This window comes from Pleurodeles waltl, chromosome 4_1 (genome assembly GCF_031143425.1).
Source record: "Pleurodeles waltl isolate 20211129_DDA chromosome 4_1, aPleWal1.hap1.20221129, whole genome shotgun sequence".
NCBI lineage: Eukaryota > Metazoa > Chordata > Amphibia > Caudata > Salamandridae > Pleurodeles > Pleurodeles waltl.
The window spans coordinates 270196541-270210920 of NC_090442.1; the positions used below are offsets into that span (position 1 = coordinate 270196541).

At 43.2% G+C, this 14380-nt stretch overlaps 1 protein-coding gene across 3 annotated transcripts in view; it reads right to left on the reverse strand.

Annotated features, from left to right (window-relative positions):
- The window catches only part of PARVB (parvin beta), a 431399-nt gene that overhangs the window by 157408 nt on the left and 259611 nt on the right, over positions 1-14380 (reverse strand). For all 3 annotated transcript variants that reach the window (XM_069228284.1, XM_069228286.1, XM_069228287.1), the window contains exon 5: positions 11024-11164. In XM_069228284.1, coding sequence (XP_069084385.1) covers positions 11024-11164 — 141 coding nt within the window. The remainder of the gene's footprint in view (positions 1-11023; positions 11165-14380) is intronic.

The following is a 14380-nucleotide window of genomic DNA, read 5'->3' on the forward strand; positions in this document are numbered from 1 at the left end:
GACTAAACAGCCAACAAGCTTTTGCAATGACAGACATGACGCACAGGGGTTCTAGCCAAGTAGCGCCAGCGAGGGACCAAAGACTTCTCAGTTGCAAAGAAGACATGTCAGACATCAGGAGAGCCAGAGAACTACTTGTGTTTTAGAGCCTTGAAGAGTCTGTGTGACAGCAGGATCCACAAACCAGTTGTCGACACCGAGGTGCCTGTGGATGGAGGGGAGTGACTCCTTCACTCCAAGGGATATTCCTTCTTGCTTTCTTAAGTGCAGGCAGAGTCATTGTGACTCTGGAGGATGCATGGCCACAGAGGTTGCAAAATTCTTGCAGAACTTGGAAACAAAGTTGCAGTAGGAGCCCTCTTCTGATTTGTCTTGCTCTCAGTTCCCAGGAAAGACCAGCAGTGCATCCAGTGTCCAGGTTGCAGAAGTATCTTGCAGAAAGTCTTTAGACAGTTCCAGAGATGGATCCACAGATGAATCTAGGGTCCCACCCTCAGGGGAGCCCTTAAGGAACCCAGGTGGACACTTTCTGCAGTGACCCCCCTTTTGGGGGGCGGGGGCAGGGACGTCACCTAGCTGGACTAACCAGTCAGATGTTCCCAGGGACCTCTGCTCATCTTATTTTCAAGATGGCAGAATCAAGTGGCCACCTGGTAGAGCTCTGGGCACCTCCCTATGGATGAGCTGGACAGGGGGGTGGTCACTCCCCTGTCCTTTGTGTAGTTTCGCACCAGAGCAAAAGCTGGGGTTCCTGCACTGGAGTAAACCGGTTGATGCAAGGAGGGCACCAAATGTGCCCTTCAAAGCAACCTGGAGGTGCTCAGAGGCATACCCACCCCAGTCCAGAGACACCCATTTCTAAAGAAGAAGTGGTCACACAGCTCCTGTACAGGAAATCCCTTCTTCTACCTTCCCCTGCCTGAGTTAGGCTCAGCAGCAGGAGGGCAGAACAGTGTCTGGGGTTGGGAGCAGCACAAGCTTACATGCAGACCCGGCAAGGCTGAACAGGCAGACATGGGGGATCCCCAAGAAACTCCCCAGAGTACATAGTATCATGCAACTAACACTATAGTCGGTGACGTTTCATGACTCCAACATGTTTGATACCAAACATGACTAGGTTTGGTGAAGCCATTAAGAAGTTGGACGACCAGTGTCTACTACATACCTCAAAATGGCTTCCCTGCACCTACAAAACCCAGCAAATGGAGTCTGGGGTTTGTAGGGGCACCTCTGCTCACGCAGAGGTGCCTTCACACTTAGAACCATGCAGCCTCACCGTGGGCTGATAGGCCTACCTTAGGGGTGACTTATAGGGTCAGAGTGTAATGACCATGATATAAGGGAATCCTTATATCTGGGGTGAAAGGTGCATGCACCATTTCACACAGGATGCAATGGCAGACCTGTAGTTACAGTTTGCATGGGCTCCCATGGGTGGCATAACCCATGCTGCAGCCCATGAGGTACCCCTGCAATACCAATGTCCTGGTTACCCAAGTACCATGTACTAGGGACTTACAGGGGTACACCAGTATTCCAGTTGTGGGGTGTGAAATACACTTATCAACTAAATTGAGGGGGCAGAACACTGACATTGGGGTCCTGGTTAGCCGGATCCCAGTGTACTACAGTCTAAACACACTAACACCAGGCAAAAAGTGGTTGTAACTATGCTAGAAGGGTGCTACTTTCCTACATACTGAAACTGCTACCAGAATGAGTTGTATAAATGTATGCACCAATCCTGCTTTTTGTAAACATAGGAGGTAGGAATTTATATTGTGCACAGTTACCTGTAAAGGATCTATGTGATGTACCATGGCTGACCAGCCTATTTTTGGGCTACTAGAATGAGCGTCACTGGGAATTGCAGCATCTTCTGGACTACACATGGGATGTGTGGGAAAGGTGGACAGTGCATACAAATATCCCTGACCAGTCATTCATAATAGATTGCCTATGGATTGTGGGTGTGCGCACCTGGAGGCGAAACTTGGGTATTTTGCATTTTCTTGAGTGGTGAAAATGTAAACTGTTGGGCTACTCTTGGGCTTTCTCACTTGAGAAAGTACATTTGTAAGACTTGAGAGTGGCATTTCCACAAGTCTACTTGTATATTTATCCTGTTTTATAAGAAGTCCACAAAAACTTTGGCTAGTGCTGGGAGGTATTGTGCTATGAGTAGTATGTTGTGATGAATAACCCATCTCCAAATTTATTAGACAATAGAAGACAATGTGCGCACCTTTTGTTTTGTATGTAGTACAATGCAATAATCCTATCTGTAATAATTAGGACAATCTTGTTCCTTATTACTGGATAAAAGTCTTTGAGCACTAGTGAAATGGCTTGGAGCGCAAAGTAGTTGATGGGCTTGAGTTCCATGTACCTTGGATAGTTATGATGCCAAGATGTGCTCTCCATCCTATGAGTGATGTGTCTGTGATAATGGTCAACTGAGTAAGAGGGTCCCAAAATGGCCTGTTTAGTAGTAGGTTGTTGGTGTTCCACAATGCAGCGAGCACAAGGAGTACCGGCCTTTGTCAACACTGTCTTCGAGCAAACTCTTCACTTGTGACCACTCAGCGGAAAGAGATTCTTACCATGATCTCATGTGTAATCTGGAGGGCAGCATATTTGCTATGCATGATGACATCATCCCCAGCAGCCTCATTACACTGCTTACTGGCATTGGGTGAGTAGACTGAAAAAGAGATAGCAGCTTTTGAAATGCTTTGACCCTTTGTTTATTGAGGTAAGCTAGCCCCATGACAGAAAGACATTTTGTAAAGACTCTGGAGGCTGTTGTGATTCAGAAGGTATTTAATGTGTACTGGTAGTATTGACCACTTACCACAAACTGTAGATGATATACTAGGGGATATGGATATGAAAATAGGCATCCTGGAGGGCTAATGCAGGCATGAAATCTCCCTGACCAAGCATTGGGATGACATCCTGCAAGATCGTCATTAAGATGGTCATATGGAAATGCTCCAACAGAATGAACTGGTAGAGTTACCTGAGGTCTAATATGGGCTGCAATGTTCTATCTTTTTTGGGCATAAGGAAGTACATGGAGTATACACTCTGCCCCTTTTGGAGTAGGGGTACTGGCTGTATGGTCCCTTTTGGAGCAGAACTCAATTCTCTACTGGGGGGAGATATTAACTGAAAACCCCAAGTCTTTTGGACTATTGTTAGTCCCCGCTAATCAAAGATGATTTCCATCCAGCATGGGAGGAAATCCCTTACTCTCCCCAGGCTGGTGTTATGTGATTCAAGTAGGAGGGAGGCGAGTTGTATAGGCGCGTCAATGCTTAGCTGCTGGAGGTCCTTTTGGAGATGCACCTTTGCGACTACCTCTACTCTTCTTTCCCATGCAACCCCCTTGAGCAAGCCCTGCTGTTATGGAGATTGTGAAAGGCCTTATGTTATTTTTGAAAAGGTTTATGTATGCCAGGTTTGGCTTGCTTTTGGTGAGCATCTTGAATATGGCCTACAAAAAGAGCCCCTGGAGGTGGTGGTTTGTAGCACCCTCATTAACCTGGCAATTTGTGTCCTTTACATTTTTTTTCTAACATTTCATCCAACTGGGGGCCAAAAAGATACTTCCTATCAAACAGAACATTGAGAATGTGCTTTTGGCACCTCTGGTTTGAAGTCTGACACCCTGAGCTAAGTGTGTCTATGAAGCATATGCATGTGTTTTTACCCCGTGAGGCCACATCTACAGCGTATAGTGCATAGTAGATGTTGGCATGAGAGATTACTTTCCCTTCAGCCACATGTTCTTCACCACACTTCCTGTATGGCTCATGAAGATGCTTTATTAGAGCCTCATTTTTCTTTCCAGTGGCATCTGTGGTATTATGAGTGCAACGCCACAGAATTTGCTATGCGCCAGGGCATTACCGCACCTACAGCAGCTAGTTTGTCCACATCTATGCACTGACATTCTTTATCTGGGGTGCGTCATTTACAGTGGTTTGTGAAGATGCCATTTCTTCGATGCATGTACTATGAGAGAGCATTTTTGTGGAGGCTTTGTCAAAATTATGTTAGTATCCATGTGATTAAAGAGCCTTTTTTGTCAAGCATCAAGCTTCTCCACCAGTTATTCCAATATAGGAGCTTTATAGGTCAGCCCTTGATGTCAAAAGTCCTCTTGATTTTGATCTCTGCTCCAAGTGTGCCTGTGATGCTTTTCAGTCACGAAGCCGGCATTTGATATCCCTTTGACCATGTCAGAACAAGAGTTGGCTGAGGGTGAATTTTCAGCTCTGAACTTATGTATTGGCTCCGACTGAGGCCTACAACTTTTTTTATGACTGGTTCAGAATACTCCCAAGGCAGGATTGATCCTGAAATAATATACAGCATGACATTCTTGCACCGTGAAGGTGTCCATATAATTATGTCTCCTTATACTACTTGTAGACTAGGAGCATAAGTATGACTGTACTTGAAGCGTATACATTTAAAATCATAAGATGTGTCTTTTGACATGTAGTAGAGAATATTGTTGAGGCTACATTTTACAGATGTACATTATTGTTTATGTATATGAAATGAACAGGAACAATCTCACATTTTTTTGTTCAGTGCCTGGGACCAGTAGGCCTTACGGAGCTCAATCCGACTGAACCCTGACATGCATCAATAAATAATGGTTTGCAAGAGAAGTCTTCAAGGCAAGGGAAGGCTCCATAAAAAGATTCAAATGTATGAAGTCAATAATAATGGGAGAATTTAATAAAATATATTGATCATCCTTGATCATCCTACGCACCAAGAGGATTTCCAGAAATATGCTGAGAGAAATACTAGCAGATCATGATGGAAAGGACCAATAATAGACTGACTGAACATATACATTTTGTGCTTGCAGTCCTGGTTTTTAGGTTCCTTCAGATAAAGAGGGCAGCATGTTTGATAGTTTTGCCGCACCGACTCAAGGAGTATAAAATGCCACAATGCCTCAAGAACTGAACTTTTTTTCCTAGGCACTATTCTTGAATCCAGTTCCATGCACACCTTTAGGTGACCCGTTTAGGACTGGCAACTCTTTCAATTGACTACCCTCTCTGAAATTTGGCAGCATTGATTTTTTGTCTGGCAAAAGTAATTTGATGAGTTAGTCCAAAGGATAGTCAATCCTAAAAGTTCTTCGGGTGGATGACTGTGCATTGCAAAACAGAAACCCCAAGGTTGTTTTGAAGGGACTCCCTGGCAAGAGATTCCCACTTGCATTTCTTAATCCATATTGCCTCATTCTCCTCCCCCCCCCAAAAGCAAGGCTCTGAACCTAAATTAGATTAAAAAGTGATCTGAACAGTCAATTGGAAGGATGGGAGAAACAAAAAACACCATAAATCACTTGTAATAAAGGGATTAAGCTTGCACAGATAACGACAAAACAATCAGGAAAATCAATAATTAAATCATTATCACTACTGGAAAGTCTATATACATCCATGATGGCTTTTATGAGAAAAGACTGGGTACATAGGATCATAGACTGATCTTACGAAGAGTGTGTGCTTATAAATTCCTTATTGTTCCTAATCTTTCTGTGGCAATTTTGTACTGTAATGAAAGTTGCACATTACTATAGATTATAGTACCCCATAATATTCAGTGCAAGGTTGTTCATTGACTTCTTTGTAAAGAAGATTAAGAACATTAATGTTAACTAATATTACAATCAAGGTCCTTTGTATTGTCCCAGGGATTTTCTGATTCATTTCTTTAGTTGTGAGTATTTCAAAGTCTACAGAGGTGGTTTCAAACAACAAGACTAGTAGATCCTCAACTGATCGCCTACCTCCAGCATTACATAAGAATCTGACACTACGTAATCCAGACTGGTCTTGGGCAATAGTGAATTCTTCTTTATCTGGGGTGGTTCCTAAATTGCTGAAACAAACTTATGTGCATCCACTTCTGAAGATCCAGATAATCTAGGTAACTATCATCCTGTGTGACAACTACCATATATTATGAATTTGTTAGAGAAGACCGGTTTTCAACACCTTCTAAGTTTTGTAGAGAAAAAACATCTTTTAAGTTCCTCTCAATTGGACTTCCATTGAGGCTATAGGTTGAAATTATCCACGCTATCAGCACTGCACGATTTACAATGTTGTGCTGGAGGCGGACCCTCCGTTGTTTTGATTTTACTTGATCTGTCAGCAGCATCTGACACTTAAAATGACTCAATGCTGCTTTTAAGGCTCAGTGAACTGGGCACAAAAGATCTAGCTCCTGATCAGTTCTCCTGCTTCTTAGCAGACTGCACCAATAGGATTAGTCTCCCATCACATAACTCTTCAAGAAAAAAATTTGCAGTTTGGTGGCTTCAACGATTTGTGCTATTGCCCTTAATATTTAATTTGTATATGAACCCCCTTGGACATTTTATTGAGCCTTTTGGATTTGGTAAGATTTTATATGCAGATGTCACCAGATTATCATGAAGATGTCTGGAGATGAAAAACATACCGAAAACTAGCTACAGGACTGGCTAAAAAAGGTAGATCACTGGATTAGCGCAAACAGTGTTACATTCAATAGGGACACGATGGAGAATGTCCTATTATCCAGTCAGCTTTTGGGGATTTCCATTTTTGGCCAGATGTATTGGGACTTTCACCTGTTCCCATATTTACAAATCTCGGCATCAATACTTACAGGCAGTTAACCCAGTCAAGTCAAACCTCAGCAGTGGTGGAATTCTGTTTTAACCAACTGATTTTCTTGACTCGCCTTCTCTAGTTACTTTACCTCAAAGACTCCAAATACTGAATGCACTTATGTCATCCAAGCTGGATTACTGCATGTCCATTTATCCTGGTCTCCCATCATTTCAATTGCATCCAGTTAAATTTGGCCAGAACTATGCTAGGACTGTATTGAGTCTGCAACCTATCAACTGCTCGAATCCTTACATTGGCCTTCTATGAAACAGCGCATTTTTTTATAAACCCATGTGTGTCGTAAATAAAGCAACATGCACCCAATATCGCTCACTGCTGCATTTAAAATTCATGTGGTACTAGACCTCCCGCCAGCTGAGATCAGTGAACCAAAAACGAATAACTACCTAAGTTCTGACGAAAGCCTGTTGAAGTATTCTAGGTGGATTCTCAGTCGTGGCTGCCATCCATTGGAATACTCTCCCTATACATCTAACGGTGGAGTCCACCCTTATCAAAATTCTAGGAATGCAAAAAAAAAATATGTCTGTTTCCCGTCATTTCGGCTTTATTAGTATGGTAAGTGGCTTGCACTGAGTTGGCAGGACTCTCCACAGCGCCAAGAAACCTTGGTTTAGGGTGTATGTTACTTTTGTCTTTATGTTTTTTTGCAGGTTTACATAGCGTGAACTTGGCCTAGGGATTGAAATAAATTTTCATAAACACCAGCTTACAGTACACGAGGTCTGACTCATTCTCATGTAATTACTTATTGTAGGCAGAAGGAGATTAAGTGGTTTGTCTAGAATCACGAGATCTTGAGCCAAAGACAGGACTCGAACCTGGCTCATAAGTTCCGAAGTCGGCAGCTATGGCCGTTCGGCCACATCTCCAAGCAACATCTCCTAAAGTAAAGAAAGAAATTGCTCATCGATGCCTGTGCAAAGTGCTGCATCAGTCTGGGAGTTTATCAGGATTTCAATTGTGCTTCAGAGCTGTTTTCACCATTTCTAAGAACAGTATTTAACAGGGGTATTTAGTGGCCCTCAATTTACCACTCTTGGGGATGTAAAATGCTGAGAAGGCTTTGCCGGGATTCGACTCATCAACTTGCAGGCCACATACAGATGTCTGCAATTTTTGTGTTTGAGAAATCTTGGAACCTTTGCAACATAATCTGTTTGAGAAGCCAGAAGTAGTCACAGACCTTCAGTAGTGCAGTACAAAATTGTGTACGCCTTCAGGAGAGTCAATGGTTCAGTAAAAATAATGGCATTAAAGTGGGAAGATTTTATAAACGCACAGGGCATTTGCATAAACAGTGAAGTGGAGGCTCCTCCGATCCATTAGAACAACCGTAAACATTGAAAGTAAGCTAAGAAAGGGGAGGCCGAGTGCGAGTCATTCCACTGCCCCACCTGTACAACAACACTGCTATTATTTCCGAAGTGCTGCATCACAAATAGAGGGTACGATAAAGAGCAAGGTACCTCTTCATAAACATATTTAATAATACACAGCACATATAATGGTCTCATGCTTCTGGACTTTTACCGTATACACTGGTCCTCTAGTTACACGGTTGATGTTCTGTCATTCATGTTGATCTATTACAGATGTAATAATGAGGCGCTCCACCACACATACGAGATAAACGAAGGTCCAACTGGTTCTTGGACTATGTTGTCATCAATGGATCAATCTCTGTGAAAGCAGTGCATTCTGGCTTTTTGTTAATTTCGATCCTCTAGGTTTGGAAGATTTTTTTTTCTCTCATATCAACTTTTATGGTCTTTCATATCACCTCAATATAGGTCTCTGTGGCAATCAGTAATATCTGCAAACCCAGAGTGGATCCAAGCTTAAACGTCTCCGACCACTGATAAAAACCGAACTGATGAATAGACAAGTTACATAAAGAATACTTACTGCCAGCTACCAAAATGCTCCAATGCTCAGTTTGGCCTGGGCGCCTCACATTGTTATGTACGACTGTACTTGTATGAGGGAGGCATGTGTTATCCAATACTAGTACTTTCCCTCTTAGGAGGTCAGAGGGGGCACAATTATTTGCCTCATGCAAACTATCTAGGCCCATGCCTGTGTGTTGAACATTTGGTCTTCCAGGTATCTCCCTTGAACACAGCACGGATAGCTGTTTTGCCAAGATAGGGACAGTTTCCTGTTGCCCATTGTGAGAATGGTTCAATAAGAGGGTCCTGAAGAACTGTTGAGATCTGTCCTTCTCTGGTTCTCTTTTAAATGCTTATCAGACCCACATGAGGATGTTCTTTCACCTTGTGTCCGTGTATTCTGCATGCCCCTTGAATTGCATAGCTCTAACAACTAATTCAAACTGGTCTTCTATTGGTGGGATGGCTATGGTTATTTTGATTGAGGTCAACTGCACCAGAATACACTTATTCTACTTCACCAAGACAGATTAGGAGTTGACATAACACTTATCTCCATTTATTATTGAATCACAACAACTGTAACTCTACGAGCCCGATGATGAGGATGGAGAACTATGTTCAACACAATCACAATCCCAGCTGCTAAACCACGAGGGCTAATTCCTTACAGAATTGTCTATCACCATGTACAGAGTTCTGGGAGCTTTATAGCCTGGCTATAGCCTTTCAGTACTGTCCTGGATTGGTACGCTCTCATTTTACTCCACAAGAACTCAATGTCTCGACCTGGTCTGTAGAGTCATGAGTTGGAAGAATGGGACTCTGGAACAGGTCACATTTTATTGTTATTGGGTTAAGCAGGGTAAGTAGCTTAGCTGCTAAAGGTATCTCCTAAGTGAAGGCAGAGCCTTGGCTTGAAACATCAATCCGGTGGTCTGATATGCAAAGGACAATGCAGTATTCCTCCATGTCATGATCCACTATCACGTGGGGCAAGAAGCGAAGCTCTGTGCATCTCTTCTCCAAATACAAAGGAATGATCAGAAGGTCAAGGCTGATACAATGCTGTAAACATGACAGAAGCAAGCTTTGAGGGAAACTAAAGGGCCCCATTTTATGTACTGGAGCTGGATGGCCCTCAATTTCTGAATATTTCCCAGAATAAAGGCACTGCATGCATCAGCTTGTACTGTGATAGTCGTGGCACAAAACGTACATGAGTAGTGGGGTGGGCACACATGCATACTCTCTTCCACCAATCCACTCACAAAAGCACACACACATGCGCATCCACACTCACTCACACCCATCCACTCACAAGCATGCACACATACACACCATTCGCAAGCACATGCACACAACCACAGATACACATACAGTCATACATACACACATGCATCCAACATTCAACAAGTACTTACCAGGATGTGGCAGTGACATCAGTGGGAAGGAGGAAGATGCAGAAAGGCCCTAGTTGCTCCTGAAGGCTTCGAGGAAGGAACGGATGAAGATCCTGCCACCTCCTCATTTGCTGACATCGTCATGGAACACCAATAAGATAAGGACCTTTCCTAACTCCTCACAGAGTGGGAGGTGTCAGTGAGACTTGCTGACCTCATCTGTTCTGTGACGAGGCATTATTGATAAGCACTCAGCCCCGTGCACTTCAGGACTTAAACCTGAAGTGGTCTGGTGTGATTCTATCAGTAACACTCTGTCATAGGGGGAGTAGGGGTACAATGCAGGGATTTGTCAAGCTGATGATATCTTTGTTTTTTGTTAATTTTGATCCTTTGGGCTGATGAGATTACACTATCAGGGCTGTGAAATCTTCAGCCCTGCAAAGCTTGGCTCAGGCTGCCGGGTGCCTGTGCATCAGTGCATGCAAAGCGCCTGTCTGCCTGACCTTGATAAGGTGAGTGGGTCAGGCTGACCTTTGCTGAGCCGGATGCTGACAGACAGTCATCATTCTTTGGAAATGAGAGTGAAGCTTTGAATAAAGGGCTGTCCCTGGTGATATTATACGCCTGAAATGCCCATGCATGTGAGTATTTGACTACTTCACACCCCTTCAAATTTTGGCTTTTAACATAATACCTTTTAATCACTTTCCTTGGGAAAAGTTGCATGAAATGCACCATTTGACCTCTATTTTTCACCTTTCTTAGACGAGGAACCCACTTCACTCAGAACACTTTAGGACATTTGTTTAAACCTTACCACTTTCGCTATGCGCACCCGATATATGCGCGAGAATAAGCTGGCATGCATGAGTGTTGTGGCAGTCAGTGCACAGACCAATCATATGCAAACATGTGCCTTCACCTTCTGTGCATAAGATTTCGGAATCGCAGTGTGTACTCATGCATGGATCTTACCAAGTGTATCTAGGCGGTCGGTACTCACAGTCTACGTTCCACTTGATAGTCCAGCCGTGGGGTCGGAGCAGGTCATGTACAGCTTCCAGCACAGTCTGCAGTTTCTGTTTCTGGCCGATTTCAGACTGGGTGACTTCTGCGACATTCAGCTTCCGGCACGCGAGCGTCTCTGCATTAAGGGAAAGAGTGTAAACAAGGCCGGACAGTCCTTTGCACGTCATGCAATTAGAAGTGACCAAACCAACAAAATAACGGGGAGAGCCGAGCGGAGGGTCGGACTTGGCTCTAGCAGCCGGTGCACGAGCTGAGCCTTCAAACCATTTGGTATGTAACTCGAGCAACAAAGGTCACATTAAAAACAGATAAAGTCTCTTTAACATTCCTTTACCATTCAGCAGCGTTTCACCTTAGTACAGCTGACTAACACTTTATACACGTATTGAGAGGTATTTGATAAGAGTGAGTTTTTAAACGTCAACACAAACATTCATCCACGCTCTGCCACACCAACGCCTCCATTGAAATAAGAGATGCAAGTCAGTTGTCGTGTATCCCTCCCACACGTGGCCTAGATTTTTACTATGTATGACTGTAAGAAAGCCACTAGCATGAATAACTGGATTCAAATCCAGCAACTCACTGCTATGACGTAGCAACAGTTGTTAAAAGCTATTACCCACTGTTGCTACCTCGTAAAAGAATTCCAGTCCCTCTGGCTGTGATTCTCTAAGCGCCTGTCAGAGCAATGCTAGGAACCAGGGAGCACAGCTTCTGCAATAGAAGGAAGGGGAGAGAGAGGCTGGTGGGTGTGGGTGGCAGGAGGACACATTCTTTTTCCACATTTTGGACACAGAAGAGAAGCCATGTTATGTATGGCTCTCCCATTACCCTCCTGCCTCTACGTAATAGCTGAAAGCAAAGATAACTTAACACACACACAGTACATCACACACAGCACGTAACATGGTAAAAAGTGAATTAAGGGGATTTGTTTTATCTCAGGGTTGTGAATGACATCATAAAAAACTCTCATTGTCTTTCAGAGGTCGCTCAGAACTCCTTGGTGAAATCCCCCTAATTCACTGTTACTCATCTATAATTCGATATATTATGCGAGCAGGAAAATTGAAGTCTATCAAATCAAACTCACATCGTGAACTACGTATTCACAGGTTCTCTGGTGTGTAATAATGAAATAGAGAAGGCTCTGTGAAATTCAGTTTTTGGATGGGATCACACAACTTGGTCAAGCCGGGAAGCCTGAACTGAGCCCAAGCATCCTGGTTTCAGATTGTGCAATTCAGCCACTAGATGGCATGTCTTTGCCTTTATTTCATTTTTTTGAAGGCTGTGCTTGGTCTAATTCTTGTAGTTCAAGGTTAAATTGTGGGTGGCAGACATAAGCCACATAAAAGCCCTGCTTGTTTTAGGCTCCAGGTCCAAGAGTAATTCTTGCTGAGCCGGAGTCAGATATCTGGCTAGAGCTTTGTAGCTCACCTACCTACACACCCCCACTGATAATATAAGACTGTTGCACTCAGCAACACATGCTTTGCAATATAAGTGACTGTGAGCTATCACGAGTAGTCACAATTGATTTTCACATACACAAGGGATGTGAAATTTAAGTAGGGCAGGTGGATCTGTGCAGATTTTCACGCTAACCAGAGTTTCTATCCAAATCTTTACTATAAGAAATGTAGTAATTAACGTACTTAGAACTACCACTCTCGTTTTTAGTAACAGTCTGGAACTTTCCATGGAAATTGCAGCAGGTACACATTTTCCAAAGTAATTCGCCATTTCATTGACGCAATGAGGCCATTTTGGGTTAAATGAATTGAGCAGCCTAACTTAAAACAACAAACTAGGTCTAAACCACTAATTGCCTGAACCACTACTGCTAAGCAACTAAAACGTCTCTACAACTAAGTACTGAACAACTACTGTCTAAACAACAATTGTGCCTGAATAACAATTGTCTGAACAACTAATTTTAAGGTAAGGTTTTCTTTTTGGTTTTTATGGTTTATTAGTTGTTATGTATATATATATTAGTTGTTCAGGCAATTGTTATTCAGGCACAATTGTTGTTTAGACAGTAGTTGTTCAGTACTTAGTTGTAGAGACTTTTTAGTTGTTTAGCAGTAGTGGTTTAGGCTATAGTTGTTTAGGACCTAGTTGTTCTGTCACATATTCTTGACAAGAACAGTTGAAAACTGGTTATGCTAAAAGTATGATCAAGACTGCACACCTTACAGAAAGAAATGGGATATCAGCCCATTTGATTGGCCAAAGGGGGTCTGGCTTTGAATACACATTCCGTGAGTTGCAACTCCTCCGTGGCTACTTGCCAAAGAGGAGTGGGACACCTGAAAGGGAAATCCATTTGTCATGATTGGCAAACTCCATTTGTCCCACTCACTGAATGGTTGTGCTAACTTTGAATCAGAGTGGCCAGTTCGGTGGAGGGCACCTGCCACTGAAATTAATATAACCTAACCCCGTTTGCTTATCCATTGTTCACCTTTTACTTAGGCAGGATGGATGTTTAAGGAAGGATGGGTCCAGAGCTAATTCTTGGCTGTCTCCCTTGAAGTGCTAATTCCTATAAACCCAGGACTGAGAAAAAGTGTTGTTGCTCCTGCATCCGAAGAGTAAGATTTAGACAGTCATGCCTGTACAGCAACTGCCTTATTCAGCCCAGAGCTCCAGTCTACTTTTACAGAATGTTGCATCCATGAGGAGGCTAGGAATGAGCCTTGAAAACGGAATTCGGCTGAGATTGCAAGCCTGCAACTGCTGTCCAGCATGACTGCTAAATTCCCGTTGAGAACTAAGCCAATGTCAGTTTGTGGCCATGTGCCTGTACTCCTGCATTGCCATGCACACTCCTTTCTTCAGCCTCATCCAGGTCAGTGTGAAGCTAGTGGGTCTCCACTTTCACGCTGTCCTGTGTGCACTTTCTTCAGTGACTCATGCTTTAGTGTGGGCCCATATGTCGGCAAGCCTGAATTACCATATGGGCCCATCACTGCAGGACGCGAACATCAGCATGAGACCCATGTGCTGTTTAAAGACCAAGTATAAAGCGAAGATACTTGTCAGTTCAGAGTGATCGTAGTAAAACCTGGTCCATGTGCTTCCAGGCATGGCCTTAACTTTGTCAATAAGATTAAGGGGTGTGATCTTCAGATGTTCCAACAATCCGGCTGGCATATAATGTTGAAATACATTATACGTAAAGCGGGGCCATTGCGAGACACTTAAGGGGCAGTGGAAAGAGAAAAGAATGAACTGATAGGGGGAAAACACAATATTTTGTAAAATAACTAACAGTTTTGAAGACTTTCAAAAAAGAGAGGGGGCGAGTGTGTTCGCTTTT